General features: G+C 30.7%; 3 protein-coding genes across 3 annotated transcripts; 1 reads left to right on the forward strand and 2 right to left on the reverse strand.

The window, feature by feature from the left end:
• The first annotated feature begins 4,162 nt into the window (after positions 1-4,162).
• On the forward strand, positions 4,163-6,875 carry LOC25491423 (probable protein phosphatase 2C 65). The gene is made up of 5 exons (XM_013599334.3): positions 4,163-4,433; positions 5,021-5,341; positions 5,602-5,719; positions 5,980-6,203; positions 6,626-6,875. Exons 1-5 carry the CDS (start codon positions 4,230-4,232, stop codon positions 6,830-6,832), a joined length of 1,074 nt encoding a protein of 357 aa, XP_013454788.1. The 5' UTR covers positions 4,163-4,229; the 3' UTR covers positions 6,833-6,875.
• Positions 6,876-10,329: 3,454 nt separating this feature from the next.
• LOC25491424 (patellin-6) lies at positions 10,330-13,648 on the reverse strand. Its single transcript, XM_013599335.3, has 4 exons — positions 12,647-13,648; positions 12,159-12,283; positions 11,451-11,592; positions 10,330-10,968 (listed from the first exon to the last, which is right to left on the reverse strand). The coding sequence occupies exons 1-4, from the start codon at positions 13,469-13,471 to the stop codon at positions 10,708-10,710; spliced, it is 1,353 nt and encodes a 450-aa protein (XP_013454789.1). The 5' UTR covers positions 13,472-13,648; the 3' UTR covers positions 10,330-10,707.
• Positions 13,649-21,562: 7,914 nt separating this feature from the next.
• LOC25491425 (probable beta-1,3-galactosyltransferase 2) lies at positions 21,563-26,311 on the reverse strand. The gene is made up of 12 exons (XM_024782825.2): positions 26,069-26,311; positions 24,975-25,068; positions 24,408-24,469; positions 24,308-24,315; positions 24,105-24,224; positions 23,938-24,001; positions 23,534-23,606; positions 23,305-23,425; positions 22,747-22,834; positions 22,548-22,673; positions 22,222-22,331; positions 21,563-21,956 (listed from the first exon to the last, which is right to left on the reverse strand). Exons 1-12 carry the CDS (start codon positions 26,185-26,187, stop codon positions 21,808-21,810), a joined length of 1,134 nt encoding a protein of 377 aa, XP_024638593.2. The 5' UTR covers positions 26,188-26,311; the 3' UTR covers positions 21,563-21,807.
• Between the last annotated feature and the right edge of the window lie 1,543 nt (positions 26,312-27,854).

The raw sequence follows: 27,854 nt of genomic DNA on the forward strand, positions 1-27,854 counted from the left end.
AAAACTTGGCGTTGATATCAAGGGCATGGAAAAGCACATAAAAAGGAAAAGGAAAAGGAATATGTTGAGCTTTAAACTAAATTCTAATAATCTATAATTCGAAAGAAAAGGATACAATAAATCACAAGAATAGTATAAACTTTCGATTTACATGAGGTAATTATTTACATGAAATATAAAGAGTGAACAAAAGAATTTGTAGATTTTTTAAGAGCACATATAATATGGATGGGATGATTAAGATCTTCTTCAACTTAATTTGTGTATGTTTGGTATAGCATTTACAAAACGGAGTTTGATAGAAATCACAGCAAGAAACTATGTTAGTGAAGAAGCTGGTGTTTTGAGCTTCTGAAAATTATTGTTGTGTGCAAGTGTGAGTTATATGTCCTACATCGGATAAAAGAGTAAATGTTGAACACCTTATAAGTAAAAGGACTCATTGCCTTAAGGTTTTGGATAAGAGTATGATGTCTCTCTCATTTGTGTGGTTATTCAAGCCTCGATGTGGACGGTCTCCCGAACTCCTCTAGTGACCTAACAAAAATCACGACAAACACGCATCAGAAAGTATGCAAACGTGTTTTTGTGTGTTGCAATCCCGAAATCAAACACACACTTTGTAGATGTTTGAATTAAGTCAAAAAAAAATGCAGCAACAATAAAACATCCATCATGTATGGATTAAGTTTGTATCATATAGGTCAAAAAAGAACATATATGTGGGGTAGATGTTAGTTGTTAAGCTTGTCTTGAAATAAGTATAACATCTTTTAGGTTGGGTCTGGTTTGTCTGTGGGGTTATGATTTGTGACATCCAAAGCATCTCCAATAGGAAAAAAAAAGTTAGGAGCATATTATTTATTGGTTGCATAATGCATGCATAGCTACTACTAAGTTGTTTTCTATTGGATCACATTATACTTAAACAAATGCATGCATATTTTGCTTTAATAGTTAGATTTGTAAGTAAACCTTAAACAAATCACTTTTGTCATTTTTTAAACCTCAAACAATTCACTTTTGTCATTTTTTATTTGCACTTAACCCTTAAGTCACGCCCAAATGACCTTACAATAAATTGATTTTGATAAATAAGGGTTTACTTTCTGCCTCACTTGTTCTGTTTTCAGGGTTCATTATCTACCCCACTTTTTTTTGTTTTCTTTATCTTTTTTTTTTCTTCCCCCTTTTGCATTTTGTAGACCAAAACAATATACATCAAACAAATAGACTGTGGAGGTGTAAATGCAATGTACACAAATCTCTAATAAGAACTTTATAAAAATTTGTAAAGGTTATATAGATATTATTTATGTCAAAAACAAAATATTATTTATGAGGAATGATCAAATTACGCCGATGTAATGTTACTTCAATGTTACACCACTCAATATCGTTTTAATCAATACATATTTTTCAAATTTGATGTTGGATTGTAAGTTTGTATCATATAAATCATTCATGTAAATTTTTACGAAAATTTAAATCATTTGATATGTTATTGAGATATATTAATATTAACGGCGTTCTATAAAGGTGCGTAAACCGTTAATATGAATGTATTCAAAAACATATCCCATTAATTTGGATGTACCTCAGAAACATATCAAATGATTTTAGATTTTCATAAAAACTTACATAAATGGTGTAATATTACATTGATAATTTGATCCCTCCACATTATATTATATATTATTAGAGGTCAAATTTAATTATTTTTGCTGGAATAGGATAATGGAATTTTTAATATGCAAATGACTCCTGTGGATGAAAATCCTGATAGGCCAATCATTATCTGTCACGAGCATCACCAGTAGTTTGCAGCTTCATTTTCAATTTTCCCATTTCATACAATTATATAAAATTTATGGATGAAAAATCCAACCAATTGGTGTTCAATGTCAACAACAATTCAAAGATAGAATCATAGAAGAGGCTTTCAGTATCATAAATTTAAAGTTTTTTCTTAATTATATTTGTGAATCAAAGATATCCTCCTACCTAGATTTAGGAACTTATCTCAAGAGGTATTGAAGAAATTTCAACAGATATTTTATTTTAATAAACTATGAGATCAGTTCATAAATTATTAGTTTCTAAACAATATAAATATAATAAGTATTTTCAAAGGCCAAAAATAAATAAAATAAATCAATTTAAATTTATCATCAAACGAAGTGGTAAAGTACCATTAAACATCATACACACAATTGCTAACGTATTGGGTTTGAACCTGTCCAACCAAACAAATTTAAAATTGCATTTTGAGCTAGAATTTTTTACTTAAAAACCCACACACACAAATAAGAGATTCAGAGTAACAAAATATGTTCAGCCTAATAATTTTTACATCAACATCGGTTGAACCGTACCTTACAAACTGTAAAAATATATCAATTTAGTCGCTGTCATTTAAATTTAAGAGACTAAATTGACTGATTTTCATATACACTTTAAATAGTAAATTAACAAATTTTTACAATTTTAGAGTCTATTCTAAGTTAGGAAAATTGAAAGTTTTGTGCACTCCAAGGAGTACTGGGCTTTGACTGATGAGAACAAAATTACCCATTTTTTAGAAAAGCATGTATTGACGAATTCATAAGGGGGTGTTGATAGAAGATACTCTATTTTTTTTTCTCTCATTGTAATTTGCTAACTTAGGCTATGTTGGGCCATAGTCATTTTTCAATATATTTTGAGTATCACTTTTTCCACTTTAAGCATTCTTCCGCACTCTGTAAAATTTTTAAAAATGTTTTTGTACAGTTCAGATTTCATAATCCGAATTCATTTTTTATTAATTTGGATTTTAAAATCCGGACAATTCTTATGGATAATCAGCCATCAGACTCTCTCACATTTAAGCAGTTTTGAGTTTTGCTTTTGAAAACAACAAAAAAACTAAAAATCTGTCAAATAAAATCATAAAAATATAAAAATACCACCAAAAAATTCTAAAAATCAAATAAAACTAATGCAAATTTTTTCGGATTTTTCTGAGAATATGAAAAATAAAAAAAATAAAAAATGAAAAATGGGTCCAAACGATGGAATTTTGGATTTTGAAGGACGGAGTCCCATAAGAAGTCATTTCTAAGGGAGTCATGATCTTTGAATTTTTTTTGATTTTTTGGAGAAGTTTTGGAGCAATCCGTAGCCCGAAAATCCGATTTTTGACTAAAAGTAGGTAACATTGACCTAAAACAGAAGGATGAGAGTTATGAAGATTAATATTCTTCCTAAAATGACTATCTATGTTACAAAAATGTTTAGAATTTGTGCTGATACAGTTTGAATTATATAACCATAACTGTTTTTCCCTTGAAAAATGGTGTTTAGGGGGTGTTCGAATTATGTAATCCGAAAAAATCATGTAACACGTCCTATTTTTTGAAGTTTTCGGATTACAAAATCCGAAAAAATCCGTAACTCATTTTTTCACCCTATAACAAAGGAAAACACTAGTTCGGATTATGAAATCCGGAAACTTCAAGGGCATTTTTGGAAGAAATAATAGGGCGCACGAGAAATCCATAGGATGGGAAAAGTAATACTCATATATTTTGTAGAATTGTTGTTTTAACATCCATTGTTTTTTAGAAACACATGAAAATGACCAAAAAATCATCAGCGGTAGTTAACTACCGTTGACTTATAACAAAGAAACCGACGATAATTAACTACCGCTGGGGTTTTTGGTCATTTCCATGTGTTTTTAGGAAACTATTGTTGCGAGAACAAGAACTCTACTTTTTTTTTTTTTTTTACAAATCATTTTTCAATGTACCGTTGTTTTTTTAACAATTCAATATATTGTTTTGTTTTCATGATTTTTTTTCATTTTTGTAAAAAAAAAAAAAAAAAAAAAAAAAACCAATGACATTACATTTTATCAAATTCTCTACCTACCTTGTCTTCTTTTTATTTCTCTCCTTTTAAATATTTTCTCTCTTTTTTAGGTCTTATCCAAACCAGTTAAAATGAGTTTTCAATCCTATTTGACCTACAAAAATAGACCAAATCTTAATCCATATTAGAATAGAGCCAACTAATTTAATCCAAATTAGGCTCATAATCACAGCTGCGCAGGAACAAATCTAGCAAAGATTTGTTTTATCCAAGATTTCATTAAATTTTATCATTTTTTTCTTAAGAAAAAACACAATCAATTTTTCCTCCATAAATTTGGAAGTGTGGTTGTGTAATATAGCATATTGCAAGATATGGGAAATTTTTGCAGCTGCCAAGTTTCAATTATAGGCAAGGTACATGATGTGGAATATGATGAATGTGACCAAAAGGACATTGATTTTACAAGTGAAAATGGTGGGTCACAGGTCATGTTTAAAGGATCCTCTAAATCTATATCAATGTACTGCAAAAAGGGTACAAAAGGAATTAATCAAGATGCAATCACAGTTTGGGAGGTAACACATTCTTCATGCATCTTTCATCAACTTTTGTTTCTTATTTTTGCATAGATATATGATTTTATTGGGGGTTTAAGTTTTCAATCAAATCTTGTGCCTCATTTGTTTTTTTGAGCGTTTTGGCAATTGTTGTATTTAGATAAAGATGTTGGTCATTAGATCAACATCAAACGATTCATATTTCATTTTACTATCAGATTTTAAATACAAATAAAAAATATAAATCGTTTGATATTGATCTAACAGCTAAGAAGTCCTAACTGTCATACCTATAAGATATTTTAACTGCATTTATCCAAATGTGCCACTTTATTTCACAGTTAATTGTCTCCTTATATATATTCCTAAAAACCATGACTTTTTTGTTACACTTTTTTCACAATCATATTCAATTCTTTAAGTAACTACATATTCAAAGCTCAATGTTTCTACAATCTTTAATATCCTTTTTTTTTACTAATCATATGTTTTATTTAGATATGTAATCATATGTTTTTATTTTTTTTTATTTTTTTATTATGATGCCTTTTATTTCATGAAATGAACGGTCAAATTTAATGTTCAATTTGATGCACTATCAATAGGACTTTGGCGGAGAAAAAGACACAATTTTTTGTGGTGTGTTCGATGGTCATGGTCCTCTAGGACACAAATTTGCACAATGTATACGTGACAATCTACCTTCTAAACTCTCTACAACAATCAAAATGTCACAACAAAATGTCGATGGTGCTAATGCTACAAACAAAAACACTTATGATGAGGATAAACAACACTTGTCCTGTACTTCATGGGAAAAACACCTTTTCAGCTCCTTCAATGAGATGGATGAAGATCTTGCTAAGAACATTGCCAAAACTGATGGATTTTGTGGAGGTAGTGTAGCTGTAACTTTAATTAAACAGGTAAACATGTCTATATCCTCTCAGGTTTTTGTTCTTTGTATGAAGGTTTTAGTAAAATGTTCGCGACCGTGATCGTGGTCATAACAACAAAATTTTGATGTTATCGTTTTGACCTAAATCATAGTTGGATCGGCTCTATTTCGCTGCAATTGTCAACAATGTAAAAGAAAGTGGTCTTAATTTAAATCTTACGGATTTTATTACTATCTTTCTAGTGTCATAGTTCTAACCAAATTATTTGACTTCCAATAAAATTCCAGGGTGACCAATTGATAATTGGCAATTTGGGCGATTCTCGTGCAGTACTTTGCACAAAAGCAGACGACAACCATCTTATTCCTATTCAACTATCTACCGACTTGGTTCCGGATGTTCCAAGTAAGTCTCAACTTGATTTTGATTTATGATGTCACTTTAAATTGATTTTACCTATAAAATTAGTTCTAATTTGAATCTATGATTACTAGCATTTTTCTTTAAAAACCTAATTTTTAAACTCTAATTAATCGTTAAATTCATTTTTACAAAATCAGTTTATTCAAAACAAATTTTTGTGCCCGCAAAATCAAACACACATTTACATTCTTATCAAGTTTGTAACCACCTAATTAACCTTTTCTCTTTATTGTCATTATTAGATGAAGCTAAGAGAGTGATTAATTGTGGAGGAAGAGTTTTTGCAGCAAAAGAAGATCCTGATGTAAAAAGAATTTGGATGGCTGAAGGTGATTGTCCTGGATTAGCTATGTCAAGAGCATTTGGAGATTTTTGCCTTAAAGAATATGGTCTCTCTTCAGTTCCTGATGTATCTCATAGAAAAATTACTAAGCAAGATGAGTTTGTTGTTTTGGCCAGTGATGGGGTAAGTATTCAAATTTTACTATACTTCTTATGATCTTATAAAGTATTTCTCAAACTATTAAGTGAGTGTGCGCGCACATAAAGGATTTGGATTGTATGCAATCACACAATCAGACACATCACTGGTCATTGGATCAACATCAGACGGTTCAGATTTCAATGCAAATTTTGACTTTTTTTAAAAATCTAAGATATCGAGCTTGAAACATGGATCATCTGATCTTGATCCAACGACCATCGATGTGGTTGACTGCGTGGCTGGAGAGAATTATTTTTTTTCACACAACGCCAATCTCGTTATACGGCGGAAAAATGTGGCAGATGTGATGCCGTTGTAGAGACTTCAAAATCTTTTCCTCCATACACTAGCCGCAAATGCGGTTGTTGAGAGTAATTTAAACAATGAAGTGATCTTTTTTATAGGTATGGAATGCGCTATCAAATATTGAAGTAATAACCATAGTTGCATCAGCACCAAAGAGGTCCTTAGCAGCCAAATTGTTAGTCAAACGTGCTGTTCAAGCTTGGAAACAAAAGAATCCTTGTTATCATGTTGATGATTGTTCAGCCATATGCTTGTTCTTGAATGATCAGCCAGTTAATCTGAGAGGGAATAAAAGACATCGCTAGAAGAACCTACAATATTGCTCTTGATCTAGAAATTACTTCTAAATTGCGGTCTACAACTTCAATTGCAGCTGTAACATAACAGTTTTTGAGGCGCATCCGCATCGTAGCCGGAATTTAAAACCATTACATGACAAGAGTGTTTGATAGATCTTAGAGGTGTAGTTTCATTGGAGTTGGGTGTTCTCATAAGTGATTAACTATGAGAGATTGAAATTTTTGTTTTTGACACATACATACTATAAAATGTTGGAATGTATATAATATATGGTCATTTCTTAGAAAACATCCTGATGTCATCTTGATACCACTAGATATATAGATCAAGAAGTTGAGCAATGCTGGGGGCTGGAAAAGCAATTCACAACACTGATAGGAGCAAAAACTCTAGCAGAAAAGACCCAAATACATTCAATTGCCAAAATGCACCCTAACTCTATAAGAAGATTGCTCTTTAGACACCCTAACTCCGCTCGGCTCACTTTTTAAATCGGTTGAACCGATTTAAAAAATGTCATAATCAACCAATAAAGTATTGAACGGCAGTTAACTACTGTTCGTTGGGTGCCTGAGAAGAATCGTTGGAAGTATAAATGAGCAATTACCACTCTACAACAATTGAAGGGTTTCGGCTCCCAAAGCAAAAAAATGGTCCGGTAGGCTTCAAATGAATACACTCTTAAGTTTCTTTGTCTATACCTGCAAAAATCATAGGATAATACTTTGATGGTTTCTATCCCTACCTATTGGTTTTTCGCACGCCCTACAGATTTTTAGATTACATAATCCGGAAAAATGTAAAAATATGTTCAAAAACATCGTCAAAAAGGGTTACTTGTTTATCTTATTTTTATAATACACTTCAACTCCTTTATATTTTATGATTCCAATAATTTATATTTTCATGAAATAAGTTCAAATGATTGATTTCCCCTAAAAAAAAAAGTTCGAATGAATGATAGTTTAGATAGTGTATTTTTTTATTTACATCTATTTATATTTAATCAAAATGGAAGGAAATACTAGCAAGATAGTAATTACTATTTGTTGTTAGGTGATTCAGAAAATGAAAGACCTGTATATGATGACAAATTCCTTTTCCAAGATTCATTGGTCAATGCTTGTTTGAATTAGAGGTTTACACCAATTGCACTATACAATCACTGCAAATATGCTCAGCAGAGAAGATAATACATGCACTATTCCAATAGGCAAAACTACAAATAGTTCATTCCAGAAGTTAGACACAAACCACAAATAGTTCACTGATTGTAAGAGAAACTCTTTACTTTTGCTTTAATCCAAAATCAAACGAATAACTTCGCCATGTCAATCAGTGAACCAGTTACATCATTCTGATGTACAAAAACTACAAATTTTATATGTTTTTTGATAATCTAAACGCAACGAAGTCCTTCACCTAACTAATACTCCCTCCGTCCCACAATAAATGATCTGTTTGAAAATGTGCAATTTTGACCTAACTTACTTTGATCATATTTTTCTACTAATATACAAAGATAAATAATATCATATAAGACGTCGTTAGATTCGTCTCGATGAGTATTTTCAAAATATCAAATTTTCATAATTTTTTCCAATATATTATTCAAGATATTTAAACTCAAAATTACGCATTGGTATGCGTAATTGGGTTAACTGTGTCACTTATTAAGGGACGGAGGGAGTACTAATTAAACATGTAGTATATTAGTGATTACTAATATATTTCAAGAGTGAAAAATACTTATTTATCTTTTACAAATGAATCGTTTGAGAGTGTCCTAATACAGTGACTGAACTTTTTCTTCAAAATCGAAAGGTTAAGACCAACAAAATCTATATTCTTAAGAGAAGAGAGAGGAAATTTGATGAATGCATAAGAGAATGCTAACTGATGAAAAAGTTGTGTAATCATTACTTGATCAAAAATAACATATTAAATTTCTGGTGTGGTGTGTGTTCACATGGGAAAGGTTAATCCACCATGGGAAAGTTGGATTCAATGATTAGATTAAGTAAAGAACATACTCTTATCATGTTCTCTCAGCACTAGATTTTTCTTCACACTATCTTTCAACAATTTAAAAATTCTGAAAATTAATTTTTAGAAATTAAAAAAATATAAAAAAATTCAGATAATTTTTTTTTAAAATTCTGAAATTCATTTATTGAATGTTAGAATGTTTTTTTTTGAAAAAAAAATTTATTTAAATAAAAATAAAATTTTGAAAACTAAGATAAGTTTTTATTTTTCTAAAAAGAATATATTTTTTAATTTCATAATAAAATAAGATATTCTGATAAATAAAATAAAAATCCTAAAAAAAATATTTTGAAATTGAAGTTTTTTATTTTTCTAAGAAAATAAAATTCTGGAAAATAAGGTTTTTGAAATAAAATTCTGTAAATTTTTTTTTCATTTGTTAAAAAAAAAAAATCTAACATTCAATAAATGAATTACAGAATTTAAAAAAAAAAAATATCTGAATTTTTTTCAATTTTTTTAATTTCTGAAAATTAATTTTCAGAATTTTTAAATTATTGAAAGATATTGTGAATATAAATTCCTTAATCATTGTCCTGAGACACTGGTTAGAACTAAAAGGTGGTAGACAGAGAAGAGAATAGAATCACTTTGAATTTGAAAAGAAAAGGTAAATGCCAAAATGGTTCATCAAACAAAACAAGAACGGACATACATCACTATCACAACATTAGAAAAGTAAGTAAAGAAAAATAAAAATCAAGGCTCCACTATCAAATTTTAACTCCTTCAATACGTTATAGCAGTCACAACCCGTGAACTCTTCCCTCTTCTTTTTTTGGAACTTTAAGTCACAATCATGCTCTAATGCATATATTCAAACAATACCAAATTTATGCAAAAAAGTGAGCTAATTCACCTTACAATACACATTGTCTAGTCAATATCAATCTCAATTCAAATTTCCCATTCAATTTTTTGTTAACACATCACAAACACTTTCCCTCAATTAACCAAACCCAACATCAAAAGAACATTGAATAACAACTGCCTAATTTGATCCTAAAATTGGACTATATGAATACTATAGTCTATCATATTTTCAATACTTCAAAATTTTTTAGAATTTCAATTTTTTTTTATGTGAATCTATTATCTATCTATCTATTAGCTCTTATCAAATGCATCCTTAACTTAAATCACTTAATATCAAAATGCATTTCCAACTCTCCAATCCATCCTTACCAATTTAATGTTATTATATTGTAACAAAAAAAAAAAACTTAATGTTAATATACTATAGTATTTTGGACCAACTGTGAATATAAATAAATCCTTAGCAATTTCATAGATACTTTGAAATATTGTTGATATAGGACATTGGATTTGATTAAATCTTACAATTGTAAGATTGCACCTTCACAAAGTCACCCTTCTGTAGTTTGCAACTTGCAACATACACAACAATACCTTGTCCCAAAACCCACCAAAAAGGTCACAACAAACAGTAACATGGTATGTTAAATAAGCAAACTTAATTGCTTTTCTTCTATTCCAAGCAATATACTAGTACTACTGCCAAGTGCCAACATTGTTCTCATTTTTACATTACACTACAAAACTACTAGTTAATTAATATTAATACCTCTAAGGTTAAACATGCCATGACAAGTTCAGAAACATAAATGAGACCCTTCAGAGAAAGGGTAAAAGAAAAACATCATTAGCAAAAATTAAAATTAAAAGCTATTAGAGCCTCCGCGTGTGTTTGAAAACAAGTTAAAAATCCGGACACCATGATAGCCAAACTCTCGTAGGCGCAGCTTCAAGGTCACTGCAAGTTCTCTATGCAGAAATTAGGGTTTCCAAACACAACGCTAATGGTGATCACTCAAGTGGTGGCGCATTTTCGGACAACATAACGATAAGCAGCAACTTTTTTCTTCCTTGAGGCAGTGTTGTCCACCGAGAGTATCATTTTGCCGGATTCTTTCGATGTGAATGAGTTGTGCATTGCTTCTTCTGAGGCTCCAATCTTCCTTGGTTTCTCAACTGCTATAGTGTAGCTACCTTCAGCATTTGGTACAAACTCAGCACTGTATTCTAAGTCCCAGCCTCCAACAACAATATCCCAAGTGATAGTTGCACCTCCCTAATTCACACCCACAACAAGTAAAAAATATCCAAATCAGCTTCCATGTGTATGAAATTTGATTTGATTAAATCACTAATTTAATCCTTAAGAGGAAAATGAAATGAACTAAATTAAAATATTTCTTTAAATTGAAATTTCTCAATCACATTAGTCCTTCTATGAAAACCGCTAATAATTTATATAAAAATAATTTGACTGTATTTCAACTTTTGTTATAGAAAATAGCTTATACAAAAGCACTTATGTTATAAGCACATAATTGATGTCATAGAAAAAAATATATTTCAGGGATCAAATTGCTAACTCTAATAATTTTTGGGGCTAATAAATAAGTTTAAAAAATTCAAGAGAGAATCTTAAGAAAAAATATTTTATATCAAAAGGAAACAAACCACTTGCATCATGCCAAAAGAAAAGAACTAATCATAATCTGATCTGCATAGGGAAGAGTAAAATGGTATGGGATGAATGATTACTACCTCAATTCCTTCTATTTGTATATTCACTTTCTCCCCTCCTTTGACAGTGAATTCAGAAGCTGGTTTTGGGGGACCATTTTGCAAATCACTGGGCAAACTTAACCCTCCATACTGAACAGGAATATCCTCAGGTCTAATGAATCTGACCATAAGACATAAGACAATAAATTTCAGAAAGCAAATCCCAAAATGGAAACACAAGGAAAGTTGAAACATTATTTGCTGATTATGGTAAGTGCATCTTTTGATTGAAGACAAATTTGAAAAAAATCACATCATGCTAATACCACCATGATTTTGATGGATTGAATTGTCTGCAGTCGGCAATTTAACGCATTCACACAATCAGCATATCGGTGGCCATTGACTCGAGATCAGACCGATTGAAATTCCAGTGAGAAACAAATCCAAAATACCGAGGATGGAATCTCGATTCAACGACCACAAATGTGCTGACGGAATAAAAAGTGGTATTGCCAATTGCAGGCAAAAGAAAAAGCAAAAGAAAGACAGCTTCAATAGTAAAAGTAATTAATGGAAGAAAATTCAAAATCTTAAACAATAGTAGAAAGGGATCTTAATATAGATAAAAATTGAGAGAAACAAAGCCAACTAAAACATTCTAGATCAGTGTATTTGTGACTTGTAAAAGGTTCAAAATAAATGACAGAAAAGCAAACCAAAATGGAACAACAATTATATACTCACTTGTAGAGTGTCTCAGCAGCATTTCCTTCTTTTGAGATCACAAACTTGCTCTTAGTCCTTTGTGTCAAAAATGGACTAAACATTGAATACAACATGCTGAAGTACCATGGCACATTGATGAAAATCTAAACCACCAAAAAAGCAAAAACAAACACTTAAAATTAATTAACATGTAAAACAACCAATCCACTCAAAAACAGCAAAAATGAATAAAACAATACCAATTTAAAGTATACAAAAGTAATAAATAGTCTCTAAAGTACATGAAATTGGCTATTTTAGTCATTAAAACTGGTACTTATTAAAGCACGGACACTCCTCAGATTAGCCGTGTCCCGGTGTCGGACACGTCTACGACACCAGACACATATAATTACATTGAATTACATGATTTTCTCAAATTATTAGCGGTGTCTGTCGTGTCCGGTGTCCATCTCCGTATCAGTACTTCATAGACTAAATCATGATTTACTCAATAAAAATAGTACCTTTCTAGCAACCATTTCTGGGTAGTTATCTTGAAAGAGTGAGAGAATATGGTTAGAAGCAACTCTTAACTCTCTTTTAGGCATATCTTTAAGATCGGTAACTTGAATAAGAGAATTAACACCACCAGGCTTAAAATGAAGAAGCCTAATACCTCTTTCAAGAACTTGAACCCTCCACCTAAGAAACTTCTTAAGCTTCTCTTCATCACCAAAAATCCTCTCATACATATCTTTATCTCTAAACAAACCATAAGCATTGTAACAAACAGGATGACCCTCTTTGTCATAGCCTTGCATATAAGCTATAACACCTTCAAGCTCCTTGAACTGACTCAAATCTTCTTCAACTATTGTGTCAGCATTAAACTCTTTTCTCCAAGCTAAACACTTTGTAATCATGTTTAATGCTTCATTAACTCTGAAATCTCTTGCTCTTAGAAACTTCAAGAGTATTACATCAGCTCTGTCATCTCCACCAAGAAGAGGAATACCCCACATGGAAACTTCACCATTGGGAGAGTTCTTTTCATTTGTGACATCAAGGAGGGTTTTTTTGAGGTCTTGAAGTGCTTTTTTCTCTGACGATTTGAGAAGGGTGACAAAGTAGTTATCTTCTTCAAAAGAAGGGGTTCTAAGGTTTGAAGAAGTGATGTTGTTAGTACCCATTAGAGATGAAAGTAAGCTTCTTTTGGTTTGTTTTGGTGAGGATTCTTCAGGTAAGTTTTGAAAAGGTGATTTTTGGGTTTGAAGAGACAAAGGAGATAATGAAGAAGAATCCATCATCAAGTTTGGATTTTGAGAGAAACCCAGATGAAATCTTTGCATGAAATGGTGAATGAAGCAAATGGGTCGGTGAGTGTATGAAAAAAGTAGAGAACTTTACTTGAGAGTGTGAATGTGGTTTTGCAGAAGACAGAGAAAGGAGAGAGAAAGATTGTGTTTTTTTGAGTTTGAGGTTGTTTGAGAATTTGAATGTGGTTTTGAGGGAGTTGAGTTGAGTTGAGTGAGTGGAACGTGGAGACAAAGAACGTGGGAGAGAGTGAGAGCACGCGCTGTTTTTGGGGAAGAGTGTGGAGTACTAGAGTGTACTATTTTGCTGCATGATACAGAACACAGTGTTCAAACTGTGAAGTTTGAAAAAGATACACTCGGAGGTAGTACACTTTATTATATATTCTTGGGGGAGGGATTAGGGAATTTACTAGTATAATCTATAAGCATAATTAGAGAGTTAATAATGCCTGGTTTTCTGAATTTGAATAATACCTGGTTTTAATTACTTAATCTGTTTTTACGGTATTTTTTTGTCATTTCCATGGGTATTAATATTAAACAAGATAGTAATTTCCTAAATATATTGAAAAGATAAAAGATTTCACGAACATTTGATATAATGTGATGTCAACTCAAATCTTCAATTCTCTTCGCATTTAAAAAATACAACTTTAAAGTGTATCACACTCGGAGTTGATTTTTTTGGTTAGCACTTCAGAGTCATTAGGACGGAAATGACACATCTCATTGACCAATAAGGTAATGTCATGTGGCAAATATATTATTTTTTTTATAAAAAAAACAAAAAAGTTGTGTAAATAAAAAAACACATCGTTCTTCCTCAAATCTCTTCGACCCACCTTCAACTCCCACTGTCCGTCACATCTCCTCCTCCTTTCTTCACTCTGGTTGCTTCGTATCTTCCACCTCTCCTCTTCCTTTCTTCACTTCGTTGAAACTCATTTCACCGTTGTTCCACCCATTCCACCGTTTATCGTTGCAATCCACCTTTCTCATAGATCAACCACCCTTTTATTCTTCCTCGTTCTCTTTGACCTTTGCTCTCCTTGACAAGATTTGAACACATGATTTCTGGCTTAGTTGCAAAAGACTTTCACCATCTCATTAAAGTATTTTTGAGTTACGGACAGGGACAGATCCCTTCAAGGCTGGCTGTGGCTATTGCCACACCAGCCTAGCTCAATTTTTTATTTATTTTTTATATTCAATCCCAAATTTTATATCATATATTTTTAATTTGGAAATATAATTATATATGATGTATTGGTCTAATGGTCAAGTGCATGTTTTCCTAACTCATAGTCTTGGGTTCAAGTTTGGACTATTGTTTTTGTCATTTTTTTAAAGAATTAATTAATATAATATAAATGTAAAAAAGAACACGACGGAATCGACACGGCATAAACTTCAATAATAACTGATCAACAACTAGACTATAGTGTTTGATATGTTTTATTAGTTGCAACATCATCATATATTAAAAGTTTGTAACTTACTCATACGTAATCAATAAATATATATAAAGGAATATATTTTTTGGGTGAAACTTTTAATTCGAATTGACAATTTATTTAAAATATTTTATCTTTTTTATAATGCTATTTAAGGTACAATTAAAAAAAGTTAAATTCCACTAAAATATGAACATTTTTATTTTTTATTTTTAACGTAATTAACTTCGCTAAAATAATTAGCCACATTGGTATTTTCATCCCTGATCCACCCCTGGTTACGGACTAGATTCTGTAAATGCTCTACATAGAGTAACCTATTGGTTGCCGCATTAGATTTTATCATTTTTAATATCATAACATTAACAAATTGTCTTTGGGTGCCTTTGATAATTGTAATTCTTAATGAATTGAATTTACTATTGAGCAAAACAATTTGTTTTTAGATATTTTTACTTAAAGTTTAATATAAAGTCATTATTTAGCTAATACACAATTTCAAATTTAAGTTTAAAAATTTGTATAGAAATATTTTTTTGCTGAATATATCGATAGGATAGGATGATAGATGATAAAGCTGGAGCTGGAGAAAATGTGACAGAAAATAATTGAAGAATCAAATATTGTAATAGTAGCAACCCACATTATTCGTCCCTGGAAAGATTGCAGTGCACGGGTTTGTTGGCTCCACTATTTGGACCACAACCTCCCCCCTCCTCTACCTTTCATTTCACACCACTATACCAACCTTTCTTAAAAAAAAAAAACTTATTTATGCAAAAAAAAAAAAAAAAAAAAATTGCTTTCCAGAATTACTATATCTAAAAAAAACTACACCAATGCATATGCTGTTCAAAACAATAAACACAGAAGCTTCTTTTATAAAGAGAGAAAATTATTAAAACGAAAACTAAGAAAATAGACGGGAAAGATCTCACCTCTGTACAATCATCATAAAGCAACAGAAATAAACACAAAAGTTTCATTGTATGAAATTAACATTCAAAATGTAATGTATACTCGACATATATAGTGTGCTGGTCAAATGCATCATAATGTAATGTATAATCATATGCTTAATGGCCCTAAATATAGTCCACCAATGTCTACAAATGGATTTGGAGGTTCTTTCTTTGATTAGTTTGGCAAATGCAAGACATGTGCAATCAGTAATCTTAAGCATGCATTTGGATTGTTAATAAAAGTTAAGATGCCATATTCAATTTCTTAAGATATATCAGTCTAAATTCTTTTGGTCTTTTCAAAAGAAAAATATCAGTCTAAATTCAAGGATGAACAAAGCTTAAATGTTGAGTTAGAATTTAGCCAAATATTCTCTTGGAAGGTAAATGATAAATGTATATTTTGATGTGCATGGTTTAATTATTCTTGTGTAAAAATATTTTAAAATCCTTTCACTCTTTCATTTATTATTTGGCAAATTCTATGGTACATCCAATAATTTGAGTGTATTGGTACACCAAATCCTTAAATTAATAGTTAAATGAGTTATTTTTTGTAGGAAAAAATTATTTTCTATCACCTATGATTATAATAACTAAATCTTATTCACCAAAATCGTCAACGCAATAAAATTTGATTTTTCTGAATTCTTATTACTCATAATAGAGAATTTTGATTATTTTTTACAATAAAATGTAAAAAAAATTAGTATGATTTTTATAAAAAATGAAATGATATTTTTTCTTATAAAATGATATTTTCTAAAATATATATGTCAACAAACACCTATTTTCTTCATAAAAAATTATAGTTAATTTATAAAAATTGTAAGCGAGAGTACCGGTACACCGTAATTTCCAAGTGTACCGTAGAAGTTCCCTTATTATTTATCTATAAAAATGTATTAGCTTTTTTAAGCAAACAAACTACTTTTAGTAGCATAACTTGTAAGTCTAAATTACGTTGATTCGAGTAGAACTGAACTCAATCTCTTTAACAAAGATGGTAGACATTATGTATGAGTAAAATGATTAAAAAAAGCATAACTTGTAAAATATCTAACAAGAAATCATATATATTGCCACAAACTTGCTTTACATCCACATTTGTGTGTGTTTTTCGAAACATTTTTGCCCCACAGTTCGTATAATTTGGATATATAACATGACTATACCAACTCAGTTGATGAAAGGATATATCATTTTCAATTTTTTTTGACGGATATATCACTTTCAATTAAATGTCTTTGTCCATCATTGATGTATTCAGTCCACATGTTGATAGTGATTTACCCATGGCAAAGGCTTTGCTATTTGTGCTATTAAATTCAATTTCTTTATCTATAATATAAATAGGCATGCATGCCCAAGAGTACTATTCATGCATTTTTCTGCATAATATATATTCAAATAATAGCACTTTTGCAAATTAGTTAAATCACTCGGGAAATATTTTGCCTATGTTTACTAAAATCATTAAACATGTATTGAAGGAGGCAATGTGGCTTCACCAAATAGATTCATCTTTGATGGGAAATTGGGAATGAGGTAACTTGTATGTAAGTGGTTGAACATGTAAAGTTGGATAAACATCCGACAAAATTTGTTGTATAATTGATTCGCTTCAAGTAGTCGTTTAAATTTGTTGTTGAAGATGAGAAAATCACAAAAGGAGAATTTAATTGTGGTGTATTTGAAATTTTTTCCGTGTTCTATGAAAACATATTTAGTTAAAATAAAACATCTTCTAAGAGAAATGTGAACAAAGAAATAAAAAGACACAAATGATCTTATAATGGTTCACTTTAAACTTGACAACTATCTAAAGTTGTCCCCTTTAATTTTGCCGCGATATCCTTGAAGACTTTACCCACTATAATTTGAACCCATTACAAATATTACAATATATCTTTACCTTAGATTTCTATCTACAAAGATCCGACTTAACTGAATCTCATGTCTTCCCAAAGTTAGCTACAACTTAGCCTTTTGAGGAGTTACAATTTACAACAGTGATATGTTACAAAATTTGTGATAATATACATATATTTTTTCTCACAAAGAGGATATTACAATTTCTTAATTTAGTGCAAGTGTGGTCTTTCAATTGAAAATGTTTGGCATGAGTAGCACTCTCCTTCTTTATCTTGAGAACATATATTGATATTGATATTGACTTCAAAAGTGATTTGGTATTTCTCTCTTTCTTTTTGAGCACTCATGAATATACTTTTATGTTCTACCATTGCAAGTTGCAACACATATTTCCTTGATGTTGTAATCGTTGCAATGTTTTCCTTTTTATGGATATTTGAGCCTTTGACAAAATGTATCATATTCCCTTAGCTTGAATCAAAAGTTATTTTCATTCATGTAAGGGATTTTGACATCCTGAATAATAGCTTGCTTAGTCTGTGTTACCTCATACTTTGTATATATTTGCCAGTTGCTCTCTTCATTTGAATTTGATCGTATGGAGGGAAAGTGATGACAGTCACTCATTCACTATTTTTAGAGTATTTTTATGATATTTTTGAGTTCACAAGCAAGCTTAAGCAACAAGAAAAGCAAGAAAAACCGAAGAAACTGAAGAAAGGAAATCATGTCACGATAACTGAAAAACGTGTCATGATTTGGAGCTTTCAAGAAACTTGCATTCGACATTGGTGAAAACGTGTCACAATGGTAAAAATGTGACACGATTATGGAAACCCTAATTTAGGTGGTTTGTTACACAAGCAGAAACGTGTCACGATTTACTTAAATCGTGCCACGATTTTAGGAGCAGTTCTTGCCTATTTAAGCTGAAGACTATTCTGAAAACAAGGGTTACGAATTGGAGAGAGCAAAATGTGATTTTGAGACCTAAAGACGGCTCGGAGGGAGATTTCTTCAACCTTCTATCAATTCATGTATGTTTTGATTCCACTATTGATTATGCTATTTGTAAACTCAATTATGAATAGCTAAATCTCTTAAAGATTAGGTCTGAGATGATTCTTTGTAACCCTAATTGAACCATATTGCTGTGAAACTCTATTTATTGTGAATGAAAATCTAGTTTTTATTCAATTCAATTGTTCTTAATACTTTTTATATCCTGATCAAATATAAACATGATTTAGTGAGAATGAATGATTACTGACCATAGCTTTCTACTTAGACAAAATTGAATTGTTCTAATAAACAGGGTTAGTCTAGGAATGGATAATCGTTTGTTAGTGATATTAGGTTAACGTGTTTAAATCTTCAAAGATTATTAGACCACCTAAGGAATTAGGGGTTGTAGTTTGAGAAGAGGGTCCTAAGCCAAGGGATTGATTAGGACTATTTTGTTAACTATTGTGGAACTAGCAAATCATTCATAAGAATAGGTGCAGTATACCAATTAGGGAAACATGGATGATTCGTGATAGATATTTGGCAAGTGTACCAATAACTATCGAAGTAGTAATAAATATCGTTCCACAAGGACTGTATTAATTCCAATTATAGCAAGTACGTTATTATTTGAGGATATGTAAAAGTTATTTTGATTGCCCTAGGCAGATGATTTTTGTATAACAAAAGTAAGTAAAGGTTGTTTGAAAAGATGATTAAAGAAGAATGATTAAGCCGATGAATCCCCTATTGTTCTATATGAGTAATTACCTCCCTTATTTACTAATTACTATTCATTCTTTACGACAAATTAACAAATTGGTTTTGATCAATCTCTTCAATCAAAACCCTTTCCTAAGTTATAACCTTTTAATCTCTTAAACCGATTGAATAACTGCGGAAGCGATAAAAGAACGTTAATTCATAAGTCATGATTCTCAATTTCCTATCTCTAGGTTCCTATGTTGAATCAAACAGAATTACTAATTCAGGATTAAAAGCTAGGGTTAATAGTCATTCAATTCCTAATATCAATTCATATAAATTCAAGAAGCTAGGGTTAATAGTCATACAAGCAATTATATGAAATCAATAAACACAAGTGATTCTGAATAAAGACTGAATAATATTATTAAATAAGAGAGTATCAACTACTAAATCATATATTACAAAGGTTCATCATGGCTCAATCATACCAAGAGTTTAGCTACTCATGGTTTTACGATCATAAACATAAATAAGAGTGAACATACATAAATCCGGACCAACTATGAGTTGGTATGAGATTCAGGGCTTGTTCTTCGGTCTCCTGATGTCTTCTATGCTCAAAATCTCACTTCACAATCGATCTCTAATCCTTGGCCGCAGCTGGTCTTATATAGAAAGAATTTTAGGGTTCCAGAAAGCCCATCATCGTGCCACGATACGATCCAATCGTGGCACAATAGCTTCATTAATCCTACGTGGCAGCAGACAAAACCTAGCATCGTGGCACGTTGCATTTTGCTTCGTGCCACGAAATTTCCAGTGCTGAACCTTTGTCCCACGTTCACTTATCGTGCCACGAACAAGCTTCATCGTGGCACGATGCTTCACTCTTAGAAATTCTTCATCTTTTTCTCAGTTTCGTCTCTTTGAGCTCTTGTTCCTGTTTTGGTCTGATTTCACCATGATTTATAAATAGTTGTCTCTCTAAATGTCATAAAAACGACATAAACATAACTAAAAACTAGCGTTGATGCAACATCATCAATTCGAAAGACCTAATCTCATCTATGTATATATTTTATAACCAAATCTATATTTTCAAACAAAATCTTTATTTTATGTTATTTAATTTTATGCAATCAAATCAAATCTAAACAAAATAATTTATACATCCTAAATATTTACTTTATTGCTAAATTGAGATTAACACAGTCCTCGTGGATACGAACTTATTTTATTACTTCGATACATTTTTAGTACATTTGCTAAAAACCATATCAGAAAGATTTATATAAAATTAAATAAATTACTCATCACATACTAAGCTTTCAAAGGATTGATGACTCTATATTCAGTTTGTTGACCAAAGGCCAGGCTTAAGAGAGTATACATTGCAAGCATACTTTTTCTGGTGTATCCCTTCAGAGTTAGAGGGTGATTCGTCGTCTAATGATCAGTACTCGTATACCAAATTGTCTTGATGTTTCTTCAAGCGTGAATAGAGGATAAATCATTTGGGTAAATTTCCTACACATGAAACAAACATTGTTTGGAATATCTATTGTACGATTGTTATAACGATTTGTTTGAGGAGAAACAATCTCCTAGTCCTAATGTCACAAAAGAAATTGACAAGAATATATTTATAACAATGAATAACGGTAACAGTTACTCAAAATCATAAGATCACAGTTCACTTTAGTTTTCTGTCTTTCCATAAAATATGCTAGATGTTTTAGTTCAACAAGTTTTATCGTAACTCAATGTTTAATCTTTCATAAATAAAGTACATTAAAAATGGGAAAATTTTAGTTTATTTTTGTCTTATGTGTTAACTACGATAGTGTATTTTTTTAGAGAGGTGTTATGTTAATTTGTGTTAATTAATAACGTGGATTTAGTAATTTAAGTAATTGTTACTATGATTAGTAAAAATAGTATATTGTTATGAGGGATTTTGGGTTTTGTCAAGAATGGCTTGTATTCAGTTCGATATGGATCCCACACAATTTTCCAAACTTTATGTTTATTGCTCTGCCAACTTCGATATTCAACACAATCATGAAAAACAACAAAAATTATATTAAAATTTTAAAGAAAAGATAAATAAGTTATCAAAAAAGAAGTTGGACATAATAAAACTGATTATTACAAAATGTTAACGTGGCCGAGAACTAGAAAAGAAAGTGCTCCGGCCGCGTAACAAAACAATCGGTTGGTTGCTACTCTACTCTCCTACTTTTTCATTATCATCGGGAAGGTTACCTCATTCTCCTCAGTTTGGAAAAAGAAGGTCTCTCAAGCAGCATGTGTCCTACTACTTTCATATGTTAATCTTTCAAGATGAGGGTTGAGTTGTGACATATCAGAAAGTTGTGGTCCACAATGCATTTTTAGCTTCTCCACAATGCTGGTGAACATACTTCATCCTCTCAACAGGATTGCAAATCCCGCTGCATCTCCAATCAAATGAAGCAACACATATATCACCTACCAGCGCCTTCCACTCACAATCTGCACAAGAGTAACATACTACTATTAAATAAAATTCCAAAGTTAGTTATTAATAATGAATTCAAATTTAACATTAATATGTTATGATGTTTGCTAGAACTCTCGAGAATGAAACTTTATGCAAAGTTTTTCATTAGCTGTTCAGTTTTAATGCTTCTGAAGAGGTACTAAATCAATGGTGTCGCATTGTTTTTCTTTTAAAGAAAAAATTGCTTATAAATGTGACCAGAGTGAGTATATTGTGATGAGAATCAAAAGAACATACCAGGGGGTGTACCACAACACATTCTTCCATCATTAACATGCTCCACATTTAAGCCTATGAACCATGATCCCAATGAAACATCTTCATTCGCATATTTATGCAGCATATCCCTGACATTATAAAATTAAACTACTATTAATCTATCAAAGAATTAAATATTATGTGTAAAATTAGTCAGAAAAATCATTCAATTAATAATGATTGTTTTACTCATTAATAACGAGTAAAGAACGATACAAAGTCCACAAAATCATTAGTAATTGTTTATAAGTAGAATATCAATTTCACTAATATCTCAATATTTATGCAACTAAAACAAAACTTACTGATTTACTGATATATAAGTTGCCAACTCTTGTGAAATTGCATATAATTGTCCGGTAGCATGACGAAAGTACTTGTTTCCAACCTCACCAAACTTCCAGTATTCTGGTTCATGGTATTTCACTCCCCTGTGGCAAGATAGTTACCCTAAGAAATAATATTAAACATACTGGAAAAAAGATACAATTCATATTTTCTTACTTCTGAGAAAGGACAGGACCAGACTTCATGCACCCAACATACACACGAGGTTTTAGACGGTGCATAGACAGAGTCGATCCAAGTGTTGCTGAGATTTAAAAAATAAACAACATAGTGTGTTAGTGATGAATGTTCATATTGATCAACAATTTTGGTTGCTTTGTGATAAACCCATGCCACATAATCTACACAAACTTTCACTGGTTGAATAGTGATATCTATTATGAATTTTCTAAAGAAGGTGGTCGAATAAACTTATACCAAATAAAAATTTAATGGATTTTATGCCTTTTCATTCTTCTATCCATTCACACTAATAATGACCATACAAGTAAGTAAGCAAATGGTTCCCTTTCATTTTTAGAATTAGAAGCTTCAATCATTCAATCATACAAGTAAGAAGGTGTATTTTTTACTTAACAGTTGTAATAAATTTAACTAATTCATTTGTTCTTTTATAAAACAATGTAAAGTAATTTTCCTGCATACATATAAGGAGCAAGTAAGAATTTTATCAAACAAAACAAACTGTAAACGCAGAAGAATTTTTCAATGTACCTAAATTCACATGAACATCATCATCAACTTTGACATAAAATTCTGCATCCCACAAGGCAAGAACAGTTGAAAAATAGGTTTTCGTCTTAGCTGATAGTTCCAAATATCCTTCGACATGGTTCTGTTCAAACATGGATGTATTTATTTTCATATAAAAAAGAGGACAAAATACATAGGACATAGAATAATAAATATATTTCAATGAAAAATAACAGGGAAGTAAGATCACCAGCCTCAAAATGTCAGCATGAAGTTTTTCTTCTGCCTCAATAGCTTTGTCAAGAACTCCACTTGATGTAGAACTATAGACAAAAAGGTGAACTAAATATGGGCAATCAATTACTTCTAACACCACAAAGAATTGTGAATTTAATCAACCAATAGGAGTTCATCATCGACCTTGCCAATAATTATTTAAAGATCATTTAAATAAAAAATTAGATATATAAACCAACTTCACATCAGAATGAGAGAATATCAACTATCAATTATCAGTTTGAAATAATTTGATGATAAGGTCACAAACAAAGTTTTGATGAGCAAATCACATGTGAACTTAACTGCAACAAAATAATCATAAATATGTAATTATGCTAAAAAAGACAGTGAATATCAGGGGACATTGAATATAACCTGCGACCTATAACAAAACGTATGATTATGCCCTTTTCTTCCTCCAACTTCTTTCTATCCTCAGCTGATGGATTATTTATTTCAAACCACGGGTCAGATGCATTAGGTACATAGAATCAAAAAGTGAAGAGAAAAAACAAGGATACACTGAAATATCATTGAACCACCTTGTGGCATCCAAGTTCCTCGAACAGAATCTCTTCGTTTCCTGCTACTAAAAGCTGTATTGATCCCTATAACAATGAAACATTTTTTCCTTGGAGTTGATTCAACTCTCTCTAGTTTTCCTGATGCAGAACTATTGACCATAAATACAGGCATGAGCCATCAAAGCAAATTTAAGATTCAACTCCAGAGAAGATAGTCTTACTCGAATTCCTGCAGTTTATGTACAATAATGGTTTTAGAATTAGCGTTATTTGATACAAATAGAAATAGATTCAATGCAAACAACCATTGGTATGGCTTACTTGACAACATTCTGGGTAGTTAACACTTCCACTTTACTGTAATTGGAGCTAGGCTTTACAACCTTTGGAGCAACGAAAGAAACATAGAGAAAAAAATGTCATGACCACATTTGTAAATAACAAAAGATGTAGTTAATAGTTATATGCTTGACAGCTTAAGAACTAAACGTTAAATACATGTTAGATATAAAAAACACGCTTAACTTGCCCTAACATTTTTTTTTTGAAAAAATTTTTGCCCTAACATTGCATCTTTTATATATCCAACATTTTATCCATTCATAGGTGATGACTTACATTCTAGTTAAATACAAAACCTGAATACAAGTAGATTTTACACTAGTAGTCGTGTGTGTATGTTAGTAGGTGTGACAAACTAATAAAAAAGAAACAAAAAAGTGTAGAACTATACATCAAATATATTCCTGTTTTCTTACACCTCATTGGAACAAAACTTTTAAGATTGTTGGATATTTGAGGAGGAGCTAAATAAAAGTCTATCATGGGATGGGAGAGAAATGCATAGCAAAAATACGACATGAGTTAAAATTTGACTAATACACTTACTAGATTAAGATTACAACCATCTGAGTTTAATTTTATTGGTTTCATCTCTCTAAAGGTCCTTGAAATTTCTCTATATTCAGACATCGACCACATCCTGATTCAGAATTTAAGGTTAACATTAAACGTATTATAAATTTTAACTCTTTTGAGATATCAATGTAATAGATATAGAAGAAATCAGAGGGAAACTAGTTTCGATTTCAAATTATAATAGCATATAATGATATAATCAACACTAGATATAGAAATCCTGCTTTACAAGTGAATAACTCGCAGGACCAAAATCAAGGTGAGATGAACAAAAGTTTGTGGTATATGAAAAAAAAAACTTTCATTCAATTAAGCTCATAATAATGTATTTATTCACTTGAAAACTTCATGATTAATATCCACATTTTTACGAATCTTTCTAATTATGTTCAATAATTTGAAGGGAAGCGAAAATCCTTGTGTCCTTGCTCATTTGCTCATTTTAAACAAACAATTCTAATATGATTATCTAAATAATATACAATAAAGTGACAGGAAAACAATATAAATAATAGCGATAAGAGTTCAATGCATAAGCAATATAGTTCATGGCAATGCAGTTCAAATCCAATGAAACTAATTGATATTAAACATCCACCACTTAGGTTTAAAATAATAATATTGAAAACATTATGCTAATTATTATTTTTCTAGAAACTCAATATCCGGCGAAGGACTAACTAATCTGGAGGACCAATCCCACCATTTACTAGCGGGGACCCAGTTGAAGTCGAAGCAAATTCCTAAATGGACTGGCCCAACACCAGAATTGTTATCACCTACAATATTGAACCTAGACCTAGAGAGGAGCATGCTCCTAAGTCCAAAGTTTTACACCACCAGGTCAATCCCTATGTACAAAAGAATTATGCTAAATCAATAATATAATGATTTAATGTTGCAGAACAAGTAGTTGTGAATCTCTACAATATCCTTCAAAATCATTTAGGTTCAAACCCATTGAAATGTAAAATATCAGTTACTCACAGTGATCATCATAACTGGGAAAAAATCAAAAGACAAAACTTGAGTGAAATAGAGAAACTCATAAGCAAAAGAGGTACCTATTAGTGAATAACATTCCAGCACAAAAGCTAGCCAAACAAAGAAAAAGAGCCCATTTACTATGTACCACAGTTCTTGCTCTTAGTTCAACATCTCCTACTTTGATTTTCACCGACATTGTCCTTCTTGTACCCTTCACTGTAAACAAAACCCATAAAACAGAAACAAACAACAACGATGTAAGAGAATAAAAAAGCAAAGTTTAAACTTTCTATAATACCAAGTACCGACCACTCTCCTATGTACCTTTGGATTTGGGACAAAAAAATAGAAAGGAGGAACACTCTCCTAATGTCACAAAAGAAATTGACAAAAATATATTTATAACAACACAAAACGGTAATAGTTACTCAAAATTGTAATATCACAATTCACTTTATTTTTCTGTCTTTCCTAAAAATCTGCTAAATGTTACTCAATGTTTAGTCTTTCATAAATAAAGTACATTAAAAATGTGAAAGCTTTGGTTTATTTTTGTTTTATCTGTTAACTATGTTAGTATATTTTTGAGAGAGATGTTATGTTAACTTGTGTTAATTAATAATGTCGGTTTGATAATTTTTAGTATATTTTTAGAAAAGATGTTATGTTAATTTGTGTTAATTAATAATGTCGGTTTGAAAATTTAAGTAATTGTTACTATGATTAGTAAAATGTTATATTGCTAGGAGGGAGTTTTGAGTTTTTGAATTCGGTTCAGATATGGATCCCACACGATTGTCTCTTCATGTGAAGCGACTTTTTTGTTTGGTTTAGACATTATGACCATAATTAGAAAGAATTAATGACTTCAACAAATAATGAATGGAAACTATTCTATTTGCCTCAAAATTTAAGTTTTTTTTTTTGCTATTTCATAATTATTAAAAGGGTTTGTCTTACATGTGCAATATTGCACATGTTAACACAACAAAAAGTAATAATAATTTTTTATATAGAAAAACCTTATTAAAATATGTAAGTAATTTTGTATGAGAAAGAAATATTATCAGTTGATTGATAAAAATGTCCTTAACAAATTTTTTAAGAATGATAAATTAAAAAATTTAAATAAGGAAGAGTAATAAATAGGTAAAGATATAATAGAAAAAAATAACATTAATGTTTAATTGGTATTGTAAAATGACTTATAATATGTGAAAAAATTTTCCTAAAATTATTTATAATTTGGGATCGAGGGAGTAAGATTTAACCTTTTTTTTTCCACATATTTTAATGGTTAAATTTTCACATTTAGACTACGTTACTTTGAGTGAGAAAGTGTAAGGAGAGCAACAGGTGAGAATGAGTATAAAAAGAGAGAAATATAGTAGATTTAATCTGTTGTTTGATATAAGTGAAATATAAGATAAAGAAGTGTAAATAATTTATAGGACAAAAATACCCGTAAGTTATAAGATTATTTTTTTTACGAATAACATTTAGCCTGATGGATAATGCTTTTCAAAATGATGTTGCGTTATGTATTTTTCTTGTTGACTAAAAGTTATAGATATTGTATTGTTTTGCTATGTAAGGTTTGTTTGGATTGCATATAAATTGCTTTGCTACCTATTTGACATTTATGTTGCTTGGAATATCTATTGTACAACTGTTATGACAATTTGTTTGAAAAGTTCATTAACCATTTGAGTCAAATCACGTTGTGTGAAGAGCTAATATAGGAAAATGCATAAAATAGAAACAAACAACAACAATGTAAGAATAAAAAAAACAACGTTTAAAACTTCTATAATACCAAGTACTAACACTCTCGCACGTACCTTTTAGTTTGGGACAACAAGA

This window comes from Medicago truncatula, chromosome 4 (genome assembly GCF_003473485.1).
Source record: "Medicago truncatula cultivar Jemalong A17 chromosome 4, MtrunA17r5.0-ANR, whole genome shotgun sequence".
NCBI lineage: Eukaryota > Viridiplantae > Streptophyta > Magnoliopsida > Fabales > Fabaceae > Medicago > Medicago truncatula.